The sequence below is a fragment of the Lygodium microphyllum genome, chromosome 1 (genome assembly GCF_053477565.2).
Source record: "Lygodium microphyllum isolate KBCC chromosome 1, Lygodium_microphyllum_v1.1.10, whole genome shotgun sequence".
Taxonomy (NCBI): Eukaryota; Viridiplantae; Streptophyta; class Polypodiopsida; order Schizaeales; family Lygodiaceae; genus Lygodium; species Lygodium microphyllum.
In genome coordinates this window covers 56,724,899-56,749,569 of record NC_141135.1, presented here as the reverse complement: position 1 = coordinate 56,749,569, position 24,671 = coordinate 56,724,899, and the positions used below count along the sequence as shown (strand labels likewise).

Genomic DNA, 24,671 nt, shown 5'->3' with positions numbered 1-24,671 from the left:
ATCGCCGCAGCAGGAACCTCAAGTCACGAACAGATTCGCCATCGCCATCTCTCCTGCAGTAGTCGACGAGCTGCCCTAGATGAGCAGGAGATGCAGGGAAAATCGCCACAACAGGAACCTCAAGTCCTCTCTCTCTCTTTTCTTCGTAAAAGGTAATTGTATTTCTCTCTCTCTCTCTCTCTCTCTCTTGCAAGCTCTCTCTCTCTCTCTCTCTCTCTCTCTCTCTCTCTCTCTCTCTCATCTCCATGGAGTTCCATCCACCCATAGTTGCCTCTGTATGACGTATGGTACTATCCGTGTACCGTATGATCCGTATGGATTCGTACGATATTTTGGGTCTATTTGGACCACCTCGCATGCACGTCTTGTGTCCCGCGTTCCGCGTTTCCTGTGCCCCTGCCTTTACTCTTGCGCGTTCCGCTTGCTTGCTTGACACTTTTTGGAAGGGTGGGAAGCCTTGGATACCTCATCCCACCCCCTTTTCCAGCCATGCATCCCGCCAGCCCTCTTTGGATTCCTTCCAACTGGCAGTCCTCTCTTTGACCGTTGACCTCTCTTTGATTGTTTGAACTTTGATTCTTCTCTCATATACAAAAGGTGCTCCTCTCCTCCATGCTTACACACCAATTCAACAAGCACTTACCATTCTCATCTTCCTCTCTTGGATCTTGATTCTTGAATGGACTTATGATTTGTCATTCTCGAATCTCATCTCCCATCCCCTCTTTCCTGCACCCTATCGAAGCATTTGCCATTCACAAATCTCATCTCCCATCCCCTCTTTCTTGCACCCTATCGAAGCATTTGCCATTCACAAATCTCATCTCCCATCCCCTCTCTCTCACTCTTGCTCTTTCAACTTTATCCCAACCCTAGGGCCTCTCAAGTCTCCCTCCCTTTCAACTTTCAAGACTCAAGTCTCAAGAGTCTAGACTCAAGCATCTCTCTCTCTCTCTCTCTCTCTCTCTCTCTCTTTGGCCTCTTTATCCGTCATTGGCACCATGACTCGTGAGAAGCACGAGGTCTTTAATTTACATGCGATCGATGTGGAGAGGGACACAAAGAAGTCCAACTTCTACTACCATTGGATATGCAAGTATTGCGGGAAGCGCTATACAAGTGGTGCAACTCGGCTTCTCCAACATCTTTTCAAGACAGGGGGGCAAGTTGCTCCATGCAAGGAGATCCCTTAAAACATCACGGAGGAGATTCTCACCAAGATGAGAGGGGGATCCACAAGAGGAGGAGGAAGTGGCTTATTGGCACCAACTCCTATGCCTACTAATGAGGAAGCATCAAATGTGGGCGTATCTTCAACCGATGCGGGAGAGGCCTCAGCCATTGGTGGTGGGGGCTCTACATCCGCATCTGGCTCCAGTAAAAGACAAAGAGTGGAGGTTCATGCAATGCGGGAGAGGAGGAGAGGATTGATAGAGCCCTTGATCTATATGGGCCCCATGGATATAATATGGTTTCTCCATTCTCACTGACGGATGGAGTGATCGTAAGAAACAGGGCATCATCAATATACTCGTCTCATGTTCTCTTGGCACTTACTTTGTGGGCCGTAGATACTAGCAAGAGGGGGAGGAAAATGACGGGTGCATTCATTTACTGCCACATTCGACAAGCTATCATTGAGGTATACATTGCCTTTTAAATTTGTTTCACTTTCTTTCATTATGATAATTGATTTATGCATAACTATCTATCTTCCTATTCTAATTTCTCTCTAGTATCTATCTCGATTCTCTCTTTTCCCTGGGCTGCAAGGCCTCCAACCCCCATCTCTCTTCATTCTTGAATCTTGAAAGTTGAAAGTTGAAACTTGAAAGGCTCAAGTTTCAACTCTCTTTCTCTCTCTAACCTCCAAGTATTGTTAGTATACTTGTAATTTGTAAATTGTGGTTGTAGGTGGACCCCTTAAATGTGGTGCAAGTTGTAACCGACAATTTATCGAATTGTCGGTGCATGGGCCGTTTGCTTGCCGAGTTTCCTACGATTATGTGGACTCCATGTGTAAATCATTGTTTGGACTTGCTTGTGGAAGACATTGGGAAGCTCAAGTGGGTGAAGAGGGTGGTCTGCAAAGCTACATCAATTGTCACATTCTTCACGATAAAGGTAAAGGTGCTTGTGATGTATCGTGAGCACAACACACTGGAGTTGAAGAAGCCTTCTTCAACTCGCTTTGCTTACATGTGGTTATTGTTGGAGCGCCTTTATGAGGTGCAGTCCGTCTTGACAGTGGTGACCACTCTATGGAATGAGTGGGATGAGCATGAGACAGAGAGGCCAAATTCATGCAATGCTTGTGCCTTAATGAGCAGTTTTGGCAAAAAGTCCGTGTCATTGTCATTGTCGTGACTTCCTTTTATAGGATGTTACGTATGAGTGATTGTGAGGGGTCCACCATGGGCCCTTTCTTTCACTTCGTTAGAGCCGCATTGGTGGAGACACGTGCTTGTACAGTGATTATAGAAACACAACATATACATGTTTTAGAGATAGCAAAGAGGAGATGGCCATGGATGCATAAGCCTATCCATGGTTTTGCCACATTGGTACATTTTGCCTAGGAGTCACCGGCGGTCATGGATGATAGAGAGTTCCGTTCGGACCAGCTTGCTTATTTGACTCGTGTGGTCCGTGTGGATGACTAGAATGTAGTACTAGGGGAGTTAGGATGCTATGTAGATCAGAGAGGGTATGTGGCTTTTGCTTCTCCCACTTGTTGGAGGACAGAGTCACTAGTGAGACCTTTATTTTGGTGGCAAAACTTTGGATATGCATTGGAGACCCTTCAGCCCTTAGCCATGAGGGTCCTTGCCCAGGATTGCTCTTCAGGTGCATGTGAGAGAAACTGGAGTGCATGTTCTCTCATTCACACAAAGATTGCAATTGGCTTAGCACACGATAGTTAGAGCGGCTAGTCTATTGCCGCACTCACTTATGCATGATTAGGGCTATGATGAGCATGGGTAGTTCGAAGCAGGTAAAGTTTAAACACTTAACCATAACATTTAAAATTTGTTGTTTTAAACTTTGAACTTTGAAGTTTATACTTTACAATTTAGACTTTAGCATTTACAATGATCAATCTTACATGCATCACTGCATTGTGTAGGTGAATGTTCATACATTCAAGTTGACGGGCGACACTCTTCCGAGTATACATGAGGAGGTAGACGAGGAGGAGGAGATTACTTTTGCAGAGCTCTATAGAGAGCTTATAGCAGCAGATACTCGTGACACTCGTAGTTAACGTGCTCATGGGTGAGGAGTTTGAATAGGTGGTAGCAAGGGCATGGTCATTTGACACCCTCCATCATCGAGGAGGGGTGGTTCGAGTGGCTTGTAGACATATGTAAGGTGGGGCTCTAGTAGCTCATATCTTGTGCCTCTCATGATGACATCTCCCCCTTGCCTACACAGCCGCCACCTAGGGAGCCATCATTTGATGATGATGGTAACCTCATCAGTGAGGATAAGTATAAGCGTGTCTCATCATCCAATGTTGCCGAGGAGTCATCTTCAGACTCTCTTAATGAGCACTCAGATGGTTCTGATGATGATGATAGTGATGCCTCATCATAGATTCATATGTCTATCTCTTTTTGCTATCAGATATACATATTGCATGTTTTGCACAGCCCATGCGACCGTGATGGTCACCCTCATGTATTCGTCTTATTCTGCAATGAAATGGCTATTTCCACTTTAAACATATATTCCATGATCTATCATTTAATGATTTATGGTTTTTGTTATTTAAAAAATTATCTTAAATTTTTTCGTACTAATATCGTAGTGTACCTTATTAAATCATAAGGTACCATTTAGTACCGTATTTTATCATACCGTACCATATTATACCTTTCGTACTTGACAACTATGCATCCACCATAGCCTGTTGGTCACACTCGTGAAGTTGCATACTCAACAATGATATTAGAGCTACTCACCACCGTTGTCCTCTTTGTCAGTAGCTGCACATCACCAGTCCCTTGCATGATTCCACAGGTATAAGTTCCACCATGAGTATGGGGGAGATCATTTGTGATACCCCTCGTCTTCTACCTAAAAGGTCACTTTTGGTAGCTGCGTGCTTCCTATTCCCTAGCTGCATCAGTCTTGGATACTTTCTTTTGTTGGGCATGGAGCTCATGAAGATGGATCATTAGGCTATGGAGAGTGAAGATCCATGGTAGAGAGAGATCTTGTAAATCCACAACAAGATGAATAGATAGATATGATAGTTTGTGAGAAAGTACAAGTGATAGGAAATGAATATGTGACAGACTCCAAAAACCACCATAACATGCCTCGGCACCATAACACAGCATAACATGGCATATCACGCCCCTTGGGCCTCAACATGGCACCATAACACGACATATCACCATAACGCGACATGGTTCCCCAACATAACACGGCACGGTTTCTCAACTCAACACGGCGCCTCAGCACGACACGGCACGGTAACGCGACATGGTTCCACAGTCCACCATGACATCTCCCCCCAATGGGCAAGGAGCTTTTCCTCAAGGCACTTGAAAGTTTCTGGTGCTTACGCAAGGGCTCATGCATGAAACCCTTCACTTCGGGCCAACACCCCACTCACCTCTCGCCCCATGGATTTCCTAGCCAATGGGGTGAGGTTGCTAGCTGTGCTCTCATCTTGCTCATTTGTTTTCTCTTTTCCAACTTGGTAGTGTAGCCAAAGAAGGGCACATCGCAAGGTCTATCAAGGAATGGATCCCTCCACACCCACTATTGTGGATCCCACTGTAATCTCTATAGAGGTCTCCTCTGGTAAGTCCAATATCTCCATCCATCAACCAGACAAGTGGCTAGGTTTGGGTCAATGTGCCACTTCCTCTCAAAGTGAGCCACTACTCTGATCGTGTGTCTAAAGCATCTAATGAATGCTGCCTGGTTGAGGTCCTTTCATTGGAGATGGCCATCCTCCTTAACCATAAAAGTAAATGTCCTATCTTTGCTAATTGCAAGGATTGCTAGAAGAATGTCCCCTCTAGAAAAGAGATTGATCCAAGTTTGAGAGGTGGTCATAACTGTTCCCCAATTCGGTGGAACTTCCTTTGTCACGGCCTCAATCATAACTCTAGCTCCCCTAAGCCCCTGTAGTCTTTGTCTCTGAGCCTCCTATGGTAGCTCCTGGAATGCAAACCAATCTCCCACTGATACAACAACTTGTAAAGAAAAACTCCCCCATGATAAGTATGTCCTCTGTCCAAGAGTGTGGTTAGAGTCTAATCTCAAGAGGTGATTGAAGAGAAGAGGTTTCCTTTCTGGGGGGTAGTTGGTGAAGCTCTGGTAGTATAGTTCTCTAGGCGTTGATAATAGTAGCTGCAAATCTGACCTCAAAGCTCCTCCCTAGGTCCTTGGCCCTGTATCTTGAAAAAATCCTGTGGATGCTGGGCAGTCATGGTTCTCCATGTGTAGTTGTCATAGCCTGTCGCCTCCCTATTAGAAGTTTCTTCCAAGGCTCCTCACTTGGAAGCAAACCCCTAACAATTAACTTAGCCATCAAGGCTTTGCTCTTGCTGTTTGGGTCTATGATTCCCAACCCTTTCTTGGCTCTAGGTTGTATGATGACATGCCAAGCAACCTTCGCCCTGGCCGGGCCCTCGTCTCCTTTGGACCGAATGAAGTTCCTAATAAGGCGCTTCACCTGGCCAATGCATGACCTTGAATGCCCAATAAGAAGTGATATACCACATAGTCGCAAAAAGGACCTGGTCAGCGATCACTACTTCCCTGTGAGTTAAAGTCTTGCTGAGCTCCAATAAAGAAGCTTCTGTCTTATGCTCAAGATAAGAGGTGCTAGCTGTTGCTTTGAGGTAATGCCAATCCCCACATGGCATCTAAGATATCTCATTGTGGTCTTACGAGGAACCCACGTGAAATCCTCATGCGGTCACTACTCTGGTTGTCTAGTGTCACATACCCAAAATCCATAGGACTTGTGTCAATTAATTAACACCCATATTGCTCTACAAAATATCTCCATGGCCAATACAAAGGCCCTAAAGTTACTCTCATCCCCGTCTAGATAGACTGCTGTGTCATTTGCCAACTCCACATTCTGAAGCTCGTCAAACTCAAGGATGGGTAACTTGGTGCCTCTGATACCTATAGATTTGCCTCTCTAGAAGGAGCTCATGGCCTGTGCTACAAATAAGAATAGAGTGCTAGTGGGAAGCCTTGTCCAACTAATCTTTGAATGCTGAATCTGTCTCCTTGTGTCTCACCGGTCATAACCTGACTATGATTTGAGGAGTAAAGAGCCACTATTCCCTTGACCCACTACTTTGGGAATCCCATCCTCAGCATCGTACCCTATAAGAACTCCCAATCGACGCGGTCGTATGACTTCTCAAAGTTGAGAAGTAGCACGATAAGATCTGATGCCTCGATTGAGCCAAAGCTATGGACTCCTAGAAAGTGAGGATGTTGTCCAAGATGCTGTGCTCCTGGACAAAACCTATTTGTGTGGGGTGGATGATATCTAGCATCAATGGGCCTAATCTGAGATTGATTGCCTTTGCAAGTATCTTATAGGCAGTTCCAAGCAAAGTAATTGATCTCCAGTGTTTGATCTCCAATCTATCTCCACTTTGGGAGTGAGATGTATCAATCCCTTGGAAAGTCCCTCCAGCATGACCCTTGATGCCACGATCTGCTGGAAAGCTGAGACGAGGCCTACACTAGTAAGATCCCCATAGCTCACAAAAAAGGACTTATCCAGTCTGTCTTCTCCTAGACACTTACTTGAGGACACTGCCAAAAGCGCCTTTTGCACCTCCTCCTCTGTAAAAAGGGCCATCAAGTATCTATTCATCCTGTTTGTGATCACCTTTTTTGTGCTTTGCTATACTGTCTCTCTATCCCTCTCATAACCTGGGGGCCTAGTAGTGGATCCAAGTAAAGCTGTGTAGTACTGTGTAGTGGATCCAAGTAAAGCTGTGTAGTACTATGTAGCCACTTGTCTCGCCTCCAAGGGGCCATGTGCAATGGATCCATCCACTCTCTTGAGTCTCCTAACACCCTGTCTAGAGTGTTTTGGCCCTGTGGTGCAGAAAAAATCTCTGTTAACCTTGTCACCAGAGCGAGTCTAGAAAGAAGCTCGTGTGTGAAATCTATACTCTGATTTGGCTTCCTTCATAGCATCGATCTTTGCTCTGGCGATGGGCATCCTCTCAATTGTCCATCTGCACCCTGGCTGTCTCTCCTCTCCCCTCTCTAAGGTAGGCAATGATGCTCTAGCAGATCTTTCCTTCTCTAAAGGGCTCTCTCTCCTCCTTGTAGCCTCCTTCATGAAGAAGGAACTAATCTCTTGTAAGCTCTTATCCAAGTCACTAGCTGCTCGTCAGATTGAGAAGGGTCTAGATTTCCATATTTGTGTGATTGACTCTCTAAGACCGTCCTCATAGAACAAGTGCTCTGGAATCTTAACACTGGAGTGGGATCCTTCGGCTCTCTTAAAGAGAAGTAACTGAATAGGTGAGTGGTCGGAGAGGGTCATGCTAGGTATGATGCCCGTTAGCCGCCTGTTGCAAGCCCAATCATCCATATAAAATCGTTCAATCCTAGAGAAAATTTTGGTTCCCAGTGCCTTGTCTCTCTTGGAGAACTGGAGTGAGCTTTTGGACCTACCCAACTCCTCTGAACCATGGGTCTTGGCCTCTGATCTGAAATAGTAGCTCCCAAGCAGTCTGTTCTTCTCCTCTAATAGTTTCTGTGTATCTTTCTCTCGTGTCCTTGAGAGCCTCCATCATGTTAAAGTCCCCCCCTGAAATGTGGCAGAGGTGGTGGGCGGCTATGGCAAAGGTGGGAGTAGCAAGAACAGTTGCTGTGGCTGGGATGATGGGCGGCTGTGGCAGAGGTGACAGGAGAGAAGCACTGTCTGAGGCAATGGGTCAGGCGTTCCAGCGCTGGTTGAGGCAACAGGTTAGCGCTAGTCAAGGAAGGGTGGAAAAGGCGTCACACGTCAGCTTGGTTGGCAATCATCAGTTGTCATGGCCACATCTCGTGTCATGTTTGTCACGCAGGGGGACCTCCTTGAAGCAGGGGGGTTGCTTTGAGTAGGAGGCTTGCTTCTTGCAACTAGTACTTCTTCATGTAGCCTTGATCAATTTCTGCATCACCTAATTGGATGTATGAGGATAGCTTGTTTGTGTGCCTCGAAACTCTATGCTTTTCCTACGACGCAGCTGGCAAGTCTTTGAAATAGTTGTGCCATCGTGCCTATTGACAAGATATTACTTCTTGTAGGGTGGTGATTGGTGCTTTTCCATAGGCTCTTAATGAGTCCATTTGTCCTCATAGTGGCACAATTTCTCACTTCATTAAATTCCCTTTGCATCCCTTCATATGTAGTGGGTGTGGTGCCCTGCACTACATGGCATGGGTGGGAAGATGGAAACAACTTGGCTAAGAATTTATAGTCTAGTTTTGGGATGAACATGGATGAATAGTTGCAGATGTTTCCATGGTTTGATGATGAGCATGTAGGACCACATGGAGTGAATAAGTGATAGTCGTTATGGGTTTGACTAGGCCAGCTGTAAATAGAGCACTCTACTGGGGACTTCATGATGTGAGCTCTTCATCTTTCATTATGGCTTTGTGAGCCATGCTTCTACTTGAGCTAGGTCATGGAAGTTCTTCATGAGATTATAGAGTATGGTCACTGTGCTTCTAGAAGATGTTTCATTATACCCCTTCCCTGGTTGGCTGGACACCGCTTTGGCCATGGACTTCACGTGAGCAGTTGTGGGGATGTCCTTTGGGTTCAACTTTGAAATGGGTTTTTTGGGTTCTTTCTCCAATTTCTTGGAGGAAGTTTCTACTTTCCTTATTTGGTTCTTTGAGTCATAAGCAAGATATGGTATGTTTAAGAGGTAGACATGATCTCTTTTCCATTGAAGATGTTGGGATGATAATGGATAGGTGGCTGAGAAAAGTAAAATAGAGGGTAAGAAAGGTGGCTAAAAGTAGATAGTTGGGAAAGCATAGTCACATATGAGAAATGCAAATGGGGAACGAAGACATGGATGGCCATAAATTGGCATTCCATGTGAATATGTAGTCACATGGAATAGGTATGGGGTGGGAAACAGGGATGGAGGACCCAAAAATGGTCAATCATTGTGACTATGTGTGAAAGACGTTAAAACAACAGAATAATGGGGTGAGCAGTACTATCTAAGGCAGTAGAAGCTTATCTTGACTATGCAAATGTCACCAACATTGTAGATTTACATTATATCTCTCCATTCTAAATAAGCTTCCTTGTATACTAAACTACACAAGGACTTATTTTGGTAAGAGTTTCAAGCTGAATATTTGGCAGGTATTTGTTACTTGAATGCTGCCCAACAAACTGAGGGGAAGAGTGAAAAAAGTGAACCTGTAGTAGTCAAGCTCACAAGAGAGACTCAGCTTTGTGATATAAGAAATCAATGTTGGAATACAACGAGAGAAACATGGACACAGATGGATCGCCGGGATCTTGTTCTTGACTCTAGCGGAGATTATCCTATCTATCCAGGGTGCTATGAAGATTCAAAACAATGGGAAGAGAAACGAAACAAGGCAGCGACTACAATCCAACGTTATGCTCGTAAAAGAATTGCAAAGTGCAAATCCGATGCATTGCAAAATTTTGTTCAAGAGAGGAGTCAGGTATTCATTCAAAGTCCAATCAAATGTGAGAGGACAATTTTAACTCAGCTGTTTAACTGAAATATGCAGACAAACATTGTTGTGTATTTGAAATTTGTTTTCATGTTTCACTTGAAAATACATCAAGTTAGCCCCTCAGTGGTTGGGGCCATTCAAGATCTTTAACAAGCCCAGTCCTGTTTAGTAGATGTTGGAGTTTCCTAGTCATGGGAAGATGCACCTCCTTTTCATGTTGGCCTAGAAGTATCATAGACCAATTTGATGCTTCTACCAGAAGAGTTAGAGCCCAAAATGGTAGACAATGCCTGCGTGGGGATCTTCATGGACCCAGAGAAGACTCTGTTGCATTGCCTGAAACAAGGCATCCAGCATAACGAGTGCCAGTTTTTTGTAAAGTTCAAAAGCTACCTCATCAGGCAGTTGGATGAGACTGTACCCTGTACCTTTAGGAAGAGGCTATGCAGCTGACAGCTGACAACAGCAACTTTAATGGAGTCTATGACTTACATTGATTAGATGATGATTAGGCAGCCCAGGTGACAGCAGACATGGCATGCAGGCAACAAGCAGACAGCAGATCAGAGTGGTGACTAAAGCGGCTGGGGGGGGGGGGGGGGGGGGGGGGGACAGTCAGTTCTCGGTGTTAGATTGTATTTATAAATTATTGGCCACCCTAGGTTTATCATTTTTTTGAGAACTGAAAGGGTTGGATGTTCATGGTAGGTGCACACTGCCAGTTGAAACTTTGACAGCTTCTTGAAGTACATGAATATGAGGTGCACACATTTTTTAAGTTTGAAAGTAATGAATTGTAGGATATGAGAATGATATTTGCTGTCATATCTGCATTTTTAATGCCAGCATTCCAAATCAGCATCAACTTTTTCCTTTGTGCTGGTCTTGTTGAGAATCAAGATTTGCAAATACACCCTAATGTCAAGCCAACAAGAATAAACAAACCCTGAAGCATGAGCAAAGTTTGTATGGTGAGAGCAACCTCCTACCCCAGGTTGTTCTACATCTAACTTATGTTTAAGAAGGGTCAAAAGGTCACTCCCCAGTATAAAGGATGAGAAGAATCCCTAATCATGTCATTAGGCGAAACTACTGGCTTTCAGTTTTTGTCCTACCATTATTACCTAATTTTGTAATGTGTTAATGTTTTACTGTAGCCTAATATCACTATGCTTCTACTCTTCACTAAAAATCTCTCATAGTTGCAACTTGGTAGTTTGTAGCCATTATATGCAAAGATCCTGAGACACAGTAACACCCTTATTATGCACTTCATCATATGAACCATTTTAGTCACTTGATATCCTGTTTTTATCTCATCTCTGTGAAATTATGGATCTTGGTAGGCAGTTCTTTGGAGTGCTAGAGTCTATTGTATCTCTTGATTGTTTGCCACCAACCTTGTAGGTGTCTTCAAGACATCATGCTGCCCCTTCTCTTCTTGACACCAGGAAAATGGCCCACTCAGCTTGGCATTGGCAGAGCCTTCAAGCAAGGTCTCATTTAGACTGCTGTGGTTGTGGTGGCGTCCTGTCCTGTGCATCGTTCACGTTGCTGTTTTATCTGAATTAATCGTATCTGCCCCAGTGCCATCGTCTTCTGCCTGTCGTTAAGCTGGTAAACCCTAATCGTCCTGCAGTTCTGCCTGTTCTGCGTCTCCACAGGGTTACGCCTTGGATCAGGAGCGTCGTTGTTTCAGGAGGGTCGCATGCAGTCTTCCTGGCCCCCCTTTTCTGTTCCGCAGTGGGTCACACCTACCTGCCCTGTAAAAAACCCTGTAAATCGCGACCTGCTCCTGCCGTCCCTGTACATACACACTTCTGCTCGACCTACAAATTTGGCATTCCTCCTTCCTGCAGCTTCTGAGTGAATGACTGAGGGAGCGAGAACAACTTTCGCACTTACTATTCCTGCGCAGAGTGTTTCCACACAGGGCCTGCAAAAGTCAGTCCTAGCCCAGATCTGGTGGGACATAGCCTGTTAGTGTTCAGTGACATGATCACCATCTACTTCTATAATGGTGATCTGCAGGTATCAAATGGTATTGATATGGCCTTCCACCAACGTTTGTAAACCTGGAACTTCAAAATGCGAGGGCGAGGTTTTCCTGTATCCCACAGCATACATGCCTTGTTCCTATTGCAGGAAGCCAACCGAGGCTCCACCAAAACCTCACCAAGGGTTCTCAATACCAGAGGGAGGAGTCTCCAAAGATGCGAAGGAAAATTAATCACCTCCTCCAAAATCGGGCATGCCTGCCTCAACACCTCCTGAAACTCGGCCATAGGTCTCCAAGGGACCATATGAACCAGCTGCCCATCCAAAAACGAAGAAATGCATTGCATAATGAAAGCCCGCACTTCCGAGGAACTAAAAAGAACCTCAAAGAACCCCCTCGGTCTATCATATATCTCTTCAACAAGAGGGTCTGCATATGCCTTGAAGCATCATGGCACTATTCAACATTGACCAACATGGACTACAGCAAAGCACGAATTCTAGTGATTAAGGGAGACCTTCCTGTAAAATAAAAGATGGCAGCTCTGTCATGGAAAGCAGCAATTTGCTTTAAGACCAAACCAGTTCGCATGATTGCAACCACCTGATCCCTGCTCACGGATCAAACTATAGACACAAAAGTCATCAAGATATACCTCGATGAAATCATGCAGATGATTCTAGAAGGCAGCCATCGTTGGAAGGTGGCAGGAGCATTACAGAGCCTGAATGGCATCACTCTATAGGCATAGGTCCCCCATTCTGTGGTGAAGGTTGTTTTAGATTGGTCCTCTTCTGCGATTTGGACTTGGTTATATCCGCTGAATCCATCCAAGAGGGAACATAGCTCATGGCCTGCCACTGTGTCCAACAGTTGGTCTGTAAAAGGGATAGGGAAATGATCTTTCTCCGTCTTCGAATCGACCTTCCGAAAGTCCACACATATTCGAAGTTTCCCGTTCTTCTTGGGTACTACCACAATGGGCAAAACCCATTCGTTGTTAGCCACGTGATAAATGAACTCTGCTTCAAGAATTTTCAATAATTCAGCCTTCACCAGAGCAGAGTAATTAGGATTCATACATCTTTGTCTTTGCCTTACAGGTTTGGCATCAGGCTCTAGGTCAATGTGAGGTTGACATACTGTGGGATCAATCCCCTTTAGATCTTTATATGACCAAGCAAATACATCTAAGTTCTCTTTGAGTAGGTCTTGCAGGACCACTAGTTCCCCCTCTGGAAGATTGAGACCCACTTTTAGGTGACGTTCAGTACCGTCAGTATCCAGGAATGTTACTTATCTTTCATATTTCACTTCGCGGATAAATGTCCCACAGATTGCTTCTGGATAGAGGTCTGACTCTTTCAAGAGAGTAGTATCCTCGTCTGATGTTCCGCTAGAACCAGTGTCCTCCTTCTGAACAGATGTCTCATTTGTTTATTGAGGTTGCTAGAAGGGTATCGGAGCTTTGTTTGCTTTTGTTTAAGTGGTAATTTCTTCTGGACTTAGGGATTCATCTTCAGAGGATGCATCCAGGAATGCCACATAGCACGGACCTTCTAGAAGCCGAGGTTTTGATGGCTCTAGCTTCTGTTGGCAGGGGGCATCATCATCATCATCTTTTCTCTGGGCTGAATGGTCAGGGCGACAGGAGCTACTGGTGAACTTAATTTTTATGTTTCTAATCCATTGCTTATGCAGATTTTGCATACTTTGTGGTCCATTGGTTAATCCAAATGGAACCATAGTCATTTCATACAGCATCCTGAGATCTTCGGCCACTGAGGTCTCTGTAGGGACATCAACAAGATCATGTGTTATCAGAGGAAATTCTTCGTCTGTACTTTCATAACCTGATTCATTTTCTTCATCATCATTTTCATCCTCTTTCTCTGGAGGCTCTATCTTTGCTTCTGTAAAGGCTCTGTAGGAGACGAACAGATCCTCTGTCTCTGTCTCTACATCTGCTTCTGCTTCTGTCACAGCTTCTGACTCTGGCTCTGGCTCTGGCTCTGTGTCTGTTACTGTCTCTGTGACTGCCTCTGTATCCGCTCTGTCTCTGTTCTGCCTCTGCTTTGTCTCTGTATCTGTTACTGCTCTGTATCTGTTCTGCCTCTGCTCTGTCTCTGCGACTGTCATGTAGCAGGGAGAACAGTACATCCATGCTTCTATTTCACTGTCAGAGGTGATTTCAGAAGTTAATTTTAGTTGAGGCAGGAGGTATTCTCCCGTTGACAAGGATTTTGTTTCCCTTGGCAGTTGGCTTACAGTACCCACTGTTAGGGACTGTGCCTCTGTTTTCTTAGGAAAGATCTGCTTAACAGCCTCTTCGTCTCCTAATGTACCATCTATTACCTCGTTGGAGGAGTCAGTTATGACTTCAATGGATGTGGATCCATTGCCTTTTTACGATCCATATAGCTTTAACACCACTTTGTTGGGTTCTCTGCCTAGAGTCAGGGTTTCTTTGAATCAGTCCGTCTTGGCTCTTGCTTCAAAAAGCCAAGGTCTTCCCAACAGCAGAGGGTATGAGATCCCTTAAGAATTTGGTATAACCACTAGATATGTCAGCTAATAATCTCTTCCTGCAAGGGTTTTTTTAAAGTATGGAAGGATGCCCAAAGGTTTAATTTTGCTTTGGTCTGCCAATCTGATAAGCCACTGTGTAGGTTGAATTCCTTGCAACCCTAAGTCCTTCATTGTCACATCCGTCATTATGTTTACTGACAAGCCTCCATCAATCAATACATCTGAAGTAAAGCATCCTTCAATCCATACACTAATCTCTGGGGTTCCAGGATCTAGGAAAGCGTTAGCCATATCGACTTCCTTTATAGGCTCCGGGGCCTTATTGATCTTGGTCGCTGTTGAAGGAGCGATCCTTAATCCACGTCTTTTTGTCAAGATGCTTTTGAATTTCTTTCGGCAGTTGGGAGACAGCATCAGCAACTGCCGGAACGTCAAGTTAGGTTTAAAAGTGTCTAGGTCTTTTACCAAGTCATAATTTTTTATAGGATCCACAGGCTTCTCCAGCCGGCTGGAGAATGGGGCTACACCCATTTTCATCTTTCCTTTTTCTTCTAATAATTGCAGCATCAGCACTTCTTCTGTTTCTGGAAGCGTTTCTCTCTCATCTATCTCTTGGGCCTCTAGTCCTGTCTCTGGGACTGTCTTTGTGACTCTCTGTACCACTACAGTGCTCTGTACTGCACTGTTCTGTCCTGTACTACTGTATCTCTCTGTTGGCAGGTTGAACTTCATAGTCTTGGCAGGAGAATTATTTTCATTTTGAACAAGTGGTTCCTTCTTCTTGGTGCACGTGACAATGGCAACTTCCAACTCTATCAAATTGGAGGCAGACTCTTGTACCTTCTGTTGGCTATCAGTACCACTGGCCTTTACAAGGGTTGGGCTTGGACAGTCCTTTGCAGTGTGGCCTTCACCTTTGCATCGGCTGCATAAGGGCTTGTAATCCACAGATCGTCTAGGGTTTGAACAATTTGGGGAGATATAACCATTTTCTCCAGACCTATAACATTCCATCTCTGATCTCTAACCACCGCCAGACTGTCGTCCTCTGTAACTTTGAGAGGGAAACCTCCTTGGACCGAAATTGGGACAAAATTTCCTAAGCTTTGGTCCAATATCTTGTGTTGTCATATTGGATTCCAGCAAGTTGAATCTCGCATTTTCATCCTTCTGTCTTCGTTCATGCATCTCTTTTAGAGAGCAAATATCCTCTGTATGATTCTTTCACAAACAGTAGAAACAGAAGGCTCTAGGAATGGTTGGTTTTCGGGTACATTCAGTGGCTAAATGTCCCGCTCGATGACACTTTCCGTATCATGTATTAGAGCGCATCACATCTCTTCCAACTTCCATAGGAGTGGATATATTGGTGGTATTCACCTTCAACATCTGTAGCTACTCTGTAATCACATCCAGAAGCTCTTTCTTGATACTTGCATCTGAGTTGGATAAGTAGTCATTCAGATTTTCACCTGCTGAAGTACTTGTGGTAGGTTTTTGGAAAGCTTCTGTAATAACTGCATAAACTGGTTGGATCGATCTAGAAGGTCCTCTGTTCTGGCTCTGATTTAAAGCTTCTACTGAGACTTCGGGTTGTTGATTCCAGTTGGTAGGGTTTCACTGTTGAGTCGCCATTGGAAGAACTGTTTGAGACTATTGTTGTTATGGTTGAACCATCATTTGAGGCATTGTCGTTTGTGGTGACAACAGTGGATTAGATGCATTATATTGTGGCACTGTTTGCATTTGGGGATAGGGGTAGGGAACTATCCCTGGGACTACATTTGGTGGGTATACCATTCCTGGCATGGGAGGAGATAAGACTCCTCTTCCTGGAGTCATTGATAGCCTTGCTTCAACTTCGTCATACAATCTTGCATCTTCCACTGCAGCTTGCAGATTGATTGGTCTTCTCAATTCCACGAACTTGCGAACTTCTGGTTGTAGGCCTCTGAGAAACACTCCTTTCTAGATACCTTCGTCCAAATGATGGTTAGTCCATCTCTTCAGGATGGATTCTATTCGCGAGACATAAGCTTCTACTCTTTCTCTCGAGGACTGACTTAGGTTCATGAACTCCTCTTGCATTCGCTCTTCAAAACCTTCACGGCTGAATTTAGTGAGGAAGGCCAACTTCAGGTCGTCCCATGTGTCAAAAGTTCCTGCTGCTTGTCTCTCATACCACTGAAACGCCGTGCCCTTAAAAGCGGCGGGGAATATTGCTAACCAATGCTTAGGGGGTCTGGCATTGTTAGCCACACATGCTACCATGAACTTTGCTACATGAAGATCAGGGTCTTCATTGTACTCTCCCTTAAAAACTGGCAATGGGACTACATTTGCTGGCCGGTCATCAATATTTCTAGGACGAATCTGACTAGGAAGGGGACCTTGAGTCACCATGAATGGGGACTTCTGTAAAGAGTGCTTTTAGGGTGTCAAAGGAGGCTTCTACTGCTAGCTTGTTCTCAGCTTTGATTTTTGCCTTCTCCCTTCTCACGTACCTCTGGACTCGTTCTAACGCTTGCCTCTTGATTGCGTCATTCATCAGGGGGTTGGCTTCAACCAGTTGGTTTGTACTCAACAGGATAGTATCAGAGAGGGCTTAGTCTCTGGGGGATTCTCTGGCCAACATCTCTTCTACTTCCTTCTTTTCAACATCTCTGAATTCAGCTTTCAAATCACTACAGAGGGGGAGATATTCCATTCTGAAAGTATCAAAACTCTTTCTTTTTAGGATCGTTGTTGTGTCATTATAATAATGCTAGCTTCTGAGGGTTTCAACAGTGTATGTTGTGAAAAATACTCTATCTACCAACTTTCAGTGGGTTGCTAATTGAACAAACAGAAGATTGTCAGTGCACCAAGTATCCCACGTATCTTGCTATTGTGCATCCATGAACAAATTCCAACTCTTTTCCTTCTTGTTTTCGTGAACCTCCACAGACCACAGCTCCTGAAGCTTCTTCACAATCTCCCACTTGATGATGTTTGGAAACTTAATGCCAAATCTTTAATGGATGGTCATTCTCTCTGTTTCTGCTCTTTAGTTTGTTCCCACACAGTTTGCCACCAAGATGCAAGTTTCTACTGCTTCAACAAGAAGAGGAAACAGTCCACCACATAGAGCATGTATCAGGATGGTGATATGTTTCCGCCATTGTGGGATGAACTTCTTGTGAAAAGTGGCTTTGATGATAAGAATCTCCAACTCTTCAGTGGAAGAATGAACTTTGCAAGCATCCATTGAATTTTTCTCTTTTTGGCAATGCCATTTCCTTCATTTTCAACCTCTTTTGATGCTTGTTGATGGCAAGTTTCCCCAGATGCGCACCAAAAACATGGAGCCCCAAGAGGAGCACCAAGGAAAAGGGGATTCTACTGCAAGAAAATCTATCTTGTAGCATCAACAAGCTTTTATTTCATTCTTTTGATAACCAAAACAAAGAAAACAACAAATCTTCACATAGCATCATAGTAGATATTCCTTTTCATAGGTAGTAGCATTCTTTTTTGCATTTTGTAACCTTTTGCTTGCATAAGCAACTGTATGCTCTTCCTGGTTTAAGACTTTAGCAATGCACTGTCTTGAAGTATCACATTCCACAAAGAAAGGTTTCGATAAATTAGGTATAATCAAAACAGATCCTTTGCTGATATAGAACTTTAGAGCTTCAAAAGCTTTCTTATCTAGCTTGGTCCATCAAAATGCCACTGCTTTCTTCGTTAAATCATGCAATGGTCCAGTAACCATTGCAAATCATTTAATGAATCTCGTGTAATAAGAGTATAACCCCAAGAAACTTTAAACGTTATCAATATTAGTCAATTTTGACCATTCTACGATAGCCTTCACTTTTTTGGATTCATCCAAATTTCATCTTTGGATACAATATGGCTCATATAGTGGATCTCTTCTAGAAGAAATTCAGTTTTTTTGCTATTCACATAAAGTTTGTGTTTTGGAGTTCTTGAAAATCTATTTTCAAATGTTGTTTCTACTCTTCTTGATCTTTTGAATGAATCAAAATATCATCAAAGAAAATACTTGTAGACTTCTGATGTGCTCTAAAGATTCTTTCCATCATTCTATGAAAGGTTGCAAGAGCATTGGTGAGACCAAATGGTAGCATAAGAAACTCATACAAACCAAAAGTTTTCTTGAATGTTGTTTTATAAATATCTTGAGGAGCAATCCTTATTTGATAGTAGTTGCTCTTCAAGTCAATCTGACTAAATACTTTGGATCCTTTCAATTTGCGATAGGTTTCCCATTCCAAGGTGTCATCAATTCTTGTAGTCCACATACATGTGCAAAGATCCATCTTTCTTTTGCACTAAGAGGATTGGAGAGCAAAAAGGCGAGGAACTAGGTCTTACTAGACCCTTCTCCAAGAGCTCATTCACTTGCTTCATAATCTCCTCTTGTTGCGTTAGACTTTCACGATAGGATAGTCTATTTGGAGGTGAGCGCCCAGGAATGAGATCAATGTGATGATCTTCTGGTCTCTCTGGTGGTAACTTGTTAGGTAAAGTGTCTACAAAATAATCTTCATATTCCTTTAAGAAACTCATTCAGTTCTCGTTTATATCTGAGGTAGACTCTTCAATTCTAGACAAAAATCAAGTACGAGAAAATAGTCTTTTTCGTTGCTTTACAAATTTGTACATGGAATAAGATGGGAATAGAGTTTCCTTCCACTCCCACATCAGAAGATGCATTTTTACCTTTGAAAGGGAATCTAAATATATTTTGATTCCAATCAATGGTTGGATCTATTCTTCTATGCCAAGGTATTCCTGATACAACATCACAATGACCAAGATCTCCCATGACAAAACTCTCATATCTACATAATCTCCTATCTCAATTCGTAGTTTCCCTAGAATGGGAGTAACTTCACACTCTGTTCTTTGAAAAGCAACACCTGACATTTGATGTTCCAAATCTTTCCTTTGGTAGATGTAGAGTTTCAACGATCCGAGGATGGATATAATGATATGTAGCCCATGTATCAAAATGAATGAGAATAGGTTGATTAGCAATTCTATCCCAAGCCATAAAAAGCTTCATTTTCTCTAATGGAGTTTAATCCTGTTACAAGGATTCCTTACGTACAATATTTGCTTGAGGTGTCTTTTAGGGTTGTTTTTTCTTCTTTGCCTTATTAGGATATTGATCACCCATGTATTCTTTTTCTCTACAAGAGAAACATCATCCTTCTCTTGTATATTTTGCTAATTGCTGATATGTTAGTTTCTTTTGGATGGCAAAGGTAGTCTATCTCCATCCTTATGCTTGGGTTTTTGTTTATCTGGCTTCTTTTGGTCAAACATCTTGATTTTCTTCGTTTGTGGTTTTTCTTTTGAGGCTTTACCAAGCATCCATGGCATATGTAGTCCTTTAGCTTCTAAGGCCGCATCTTGGGTTACTTCCAAAGTATCAGGCTTTGTCATCTTGAGAGCTTGTTGTATTGTTGGGTGTAATCCATGGATAAACTTTCTCATCTCCATATTGAAAGAAACTTCATTAATAAGAGATGTAAACTTAAGAGAAATAGTTGTAGAAGTATTGTATCAGGCTTTGTCATCTTGATAGCTTGTTGTATCGTTGGGTGTAATCCATGGATAAACTTTCTCATCTCCATATTGAAAGAAACTTCATTAATAAGAGATGTAAACTTAAGAGAAATAACTGTAGAAGTATTGATATATGGTTCAACATTGTCTCCATGGCTTTGCTTTAGCTCATCCCATTCTTATCGACATGTACCTCAAAGGATGAAGGGAAAAACTTCTTATTGAACATTTCCTTTAACTCTTTTTAAGACTTGGGTATCTTTCCCTTTTGAACAACTTTGAGCTACCAATTTAAAGCAACATCCTTCAGATGCATTTTAACCATCCTAATTTGTTATTTTTTAATATAATCTTCATGACAAAAAGCAGCTTTAAATTGTCTAGTAAAAAGACACAGCTTTCTGGGAATCTCTCTTACCATAGAAAACATTAAACTTGATGCTCTTCTCTCTAGGCTTGAAGTCTCCTTTAGCATCATTTTCCTTTGCTAAAAGCATCTTTGGAGATTTTGATACCATGGAAATAGCTAGTTCTTTGACTTTCTCCTTGCCCTTCTCCATGGAGGGATTCTTGGGACAAGAGGATGCAACTTGTGTATGATGAGTCTTTGAAGTCAACGCTTAGGTGGATCCTCCAATGATAGGTGATATGTTACCTTTCATAGACTTAGTTGCATCAATAACATGATAGCTTTCATGCTGAAATAGGCCTTTGCAGTTGTAATACCATTTGTTTCAAGAGCCTTCTCGGTAAGGAAATCTTCAAAGACCTTCACTTCAGCTTGTGCTTTAGCCCTTCTCTCCATCAAAGCTTGAATTTCTAGATCGGCTTTCAACTCCTTGTGTCTTTGTATCTTCTCATAATCAAAGTAGCATATGGATATAGAGTGCCGGGAGCCTTGGAGTTGTTCACCAAAGTTCTCATCTTCACCTGTTGATATAGTGAGAAAGTTGGGCACAAAGATCTTGTCACCCAAAAAACTTATTGCAAAGAAGAAGTCCTTGCTTTGATACCAATGTAAGCACGGGGAAGAATGTGAGAATAACAATACTTTGAACTTAAATCAACTTGATCAATTATCACCATGAGAGAGAGAGAGAGAGAGAGAGAGAGAGAGAGAGAGAGAGAGAGAGAGAGAGAGAGAGAGAGAGAGAGAGAGAGAGAGAGAGAGAGAGAGAGAGAGATTTCTCAGAGAGCTATGGGATCCACCATGCCTCTCTTTGTCGGCAGCGTCGCAAGGCAGCCGAGGACATGCTGGCTTTGGTTCGCTCTCTACTGGTGGACACTCCGGATGATGCATTTCTGCTCGCACTGGCCATGCGAGTGGCGGATCTTATTAAAGAATTCCAATTGAAATCATATCAGCAGGCCAAACTGCAACATCTGACAGAGACGTTGCAAGATAATGCATGTCAAACCCATAAGTTCTTTCGAGCTCTCCATGCCTCTCCTGCTAGGGAGAATATGACCAGACTCGAGGATGCAGAAGGTCACCTTATCATGGATCCGCAGACTATTGTGCATATGTGCAGGAATTATTTTCGTGACCTTCTCGGCACCACTTCTCCACCTTCAGATCAAATCACTCAGGCCCGTTCGGGTTTTTATGACCTTGTCCGCAATCAGCTACTGCAGGACATGCAAGCTATTATGGAGTCCGATATTTGTGAGGCAGAGGTTATGGACGTCTTGTTACATTTGCCCAAGGATAAGAGCCCGGGTTGGGATGGTCTCACCAATGAGTTCTTTGAAGCTTTTGCTTCCCAACTGGCGAAACCATTGCAGGCTTGGTTTCAGCAGGTGTGGCAAACCGGGATCATGCCTTCCTCATGGAAAGAAGGCCTTATTAAACTGCTTCCAAAAGTTCCTTCGCCATCTAGGTTGACACAGTGGCGCCCCATTTCCTTGATGGGTTCAATGTACAAAATCTTTTCCAAAATAATGGCGAATCAGCTTCATAAGCATCTCCCGGCCATTGTGCATCCTCTACAGTATGGTTTCATCAAGGGCCGAAATATTCTGCACAATGTATTGAATGCTCAACTAGCTATTGATTATGCAAGGCATTCTAACCAGGAGGTGGTACTGATTCAACTGGACCTGGAAAAGGCTTTTGACTATCTGGATTGGTCTTTCGTCGCTGAACTTATGTCGGCTATGGGCTTTGGTCCTCGGATGTCTCGTCTAATCTACACCATTAGCGCTGCGGCGTCTTCGCGAGTCATGCTGAATGGAGGTGTTACTGAGCCATTTGTACTTGCCCGCTCTCTCAGACAAGGATGCCCTTTGAGCCCGCTATTCTTTGCCCTTGCGACACATCCAGTTCTTTCCATGTTATCCCATATGGTAGCCTCTTCTCAGTTGGCCGGTCTGTCGCTTCCTTCAGGACAGCACTTCATTAGCCAATCCCTGGCGGATGACACTTTTATGATTTTGCGTGCGGACAAGGACAACCTCAAGCGCGCATTGGATGTTTGGGGCATCTTTGGTAAAGCCTCCGGCCTTCGTATCAATGCGCTCAAATCAGCCATTCTCAGCTGCACGGAGTCGGATTTGCAGTCCTTGGACTGGCAGGGTCTGGTTGTTCCTCGTGGCTCCATTGTCAGGCACCTTGGATACCCTTTGGGTGTCGACGTTCCACCAAAGCAGCTTCTGCAGTGGATTTCTCAGAAAATGGTGGCTAAGTTTATGTATTGGAAATCTCAAGCCTGGCCCTTCCATATTCGTCTCAAAGTGGCCCAGACAATTATGTTGCCAATGCTGACATATTTTTTGCCATTGTTGCCCTGGACTACTACGACTCTCAATACTCTTACTCAGTCTCTTCGCTTCATGCTATGGAAGAAGGACTCATTGCATGCAGGTATTTCCTGGATTTCTTGGTCGCATGCCTGCACCCCCAAACGCATGGGTGGCGGAGCTATTTTAGATGTCCAAACTCACATGCAGGCACTCCGTTGGTCTCTCTTCCGCGCCATGTGCTTGGATCATCATCCATGGGTCGATATAGCCCGTTATTTCCTTGAGAGCCATGGGCTTCTACATGGCAATACCCAAATCCGGACTTCTTGGTGGCATGTTCTTAATGCTGATTCGAGGTTCTCCAGTTCTTCTTCATCGCTGCTTAATCATTTGGTATGTTCCTGGAAACGGGTCCTTCTAAAGGCTCAGTGGCATCCAGCGGAGGATCGCTTCGCTACGAATTCTTTTCAATTGGAATTATTGGCAGTCTCGCGTTTACTTGCATGGGAAGGCAAAAATGAGCTTAGACCACAATTCAACCGGATGGCTCGTTTGGGTTTGTCTTCGGTCGCGGATGCCACCCTTGCTAGTCACAATGTGCTTATATCTTTTCGTACAGCCAGGAGGCTTTACAGGATCCCGCGGGGATATAGGCCTTTATGGGAACAGCTTTTGCGGATGCTCCAGAGCAGACAACCCTTTCCTGCCCTTGCTTCAGATCATCCCTGGCAAGATTGGGACCTACAAGGCCGGCTGCCTTTAAGCAAAGCTTCTGCTAATCAAGTTTATCATATTCTGATCAAAGATAAACAATGGTTGGTTACTAAAGCCAATGCTTTATGGGGCTTACGAAAATCCCGGTCCTGGTGGAGGGCCACAGTGATGGAGGGCTGGTTGAACAAGACCCCCTTCAAATGTAAAGTCTTTCTTTGGAGAGTGATGATTGGTGGTCTTCCGCTTGCGTCGGCTCTTTCCAAGCGACGAATCTCCAATGGCAGCTGTTTCTTTTGAACCACTGCTGTGGAATCAGCCCGCCACAGATTTATTTCTTGCCCCGTCGCAAAAAAAGTATGGTTCTTTTTGTTGGCTATTTGGCAAGGAGCGGTTGGATTCACCCTGCGCCCCTTTGATTGGGTTTTCGGCCAGCCCAAATACCCCACTCCTGCACAGCCACATATGAAACTCATGTATCATTTTCTTCGTTATTGGGGCTGTTGGCATAACTGGACCATTAGGAATGCTTTTCTTTTTGACTCCGCCTATAATGTTCAGCAACATATTGCGAGGCTTAAGGGCCTTTTGTATTGGCAGTTGGATCTTCTCCGGCATTTTGATTTGCTCTCTAGGGAGGACTTCCGTCCCTGGCTTATGGCAATTTCATCTGCCCCCTTGCCATAATTTGTAACTTGTAGCACTTAGCCCCTTTTCACATGATGGCCTGGATTGGCGTCATGTATCTTGTAATCAAGTTATCTTGTACTTTTTTTCGTAATTAATACAATTACCTTTTACGAAAAAGAGAGAGAGAGAGAGAGAGAGAGAGAGAGAGAGAGAGAGAGAGAGAATTTTTTTTTTGTACCTGTTCTGCTGCTATCTACGCCGTCTTGCTCCTTGTGCCGTTTCCCTCACCCCTCCCGCTGCCACGCCTGCAGCCTCCCGTCTGCATTCGTCTGCCCTGCCGTGTGCAGTCCCGTCGCCCTGTGTTACCTCGGACGCCTGTCTGGCCGTCGCGTGCCCCATCACCTGATCCTGACGTCTGCGCCTGCGTTTCGTTTGCGCTTCGCCCTTTCGCCCTGTGTGTTAGGGTTTCCGGCTGACGCCTGGCCCCTGCCTTGCGCCCCCGACTGTCCCCCTCTGCCATCGACTGCCCGCCCTGTGCTCCACCCTCCTGCCCCTGCACTGTTAGGGTTGTGCCCTGCCGCGCGCCCTCTTGGGACAGGTCGCGACTGCGGAGGACAAGGTTGCGTTTCCTGCTCTCCACCGCGCGTCAGTCCTCCTTCGAGATCCAATCGTGATACAAGATGGCTGGTTTGGATTTGGATTTCATAGACCAAACGGTGGCAGCACTTGGCCCGGATTCTGATATTGAGGAACT

General features: G+C 44.1%; 1 protein-coding gene across 6 annotated transcripts in view; it reads left to right on the top strand.

The window, feature by feature from the left end:
* LOC148041143 (uncharacterized) overlaps window positions 1-24,671 on the top strand; it is a 141,676-nt gene that overhangs the window by 62,797 nt on the left and 54,208 nt on the right. For all 6 annotated transcript variants that reach the window (XM_087676998.1, XM_087677006.1, XM_087677011.1 and 3 more), the window contains exon 3: window positions 9,380-9,711. In XM_087676998.1, coding sequence (XP_087533124.1) covers window positions 9,380-9,711 — 332 coding nt within the window. The remainder of the gene's footprint in view (window positions 1-9,379; window positions 9,712-24,671) is intronic.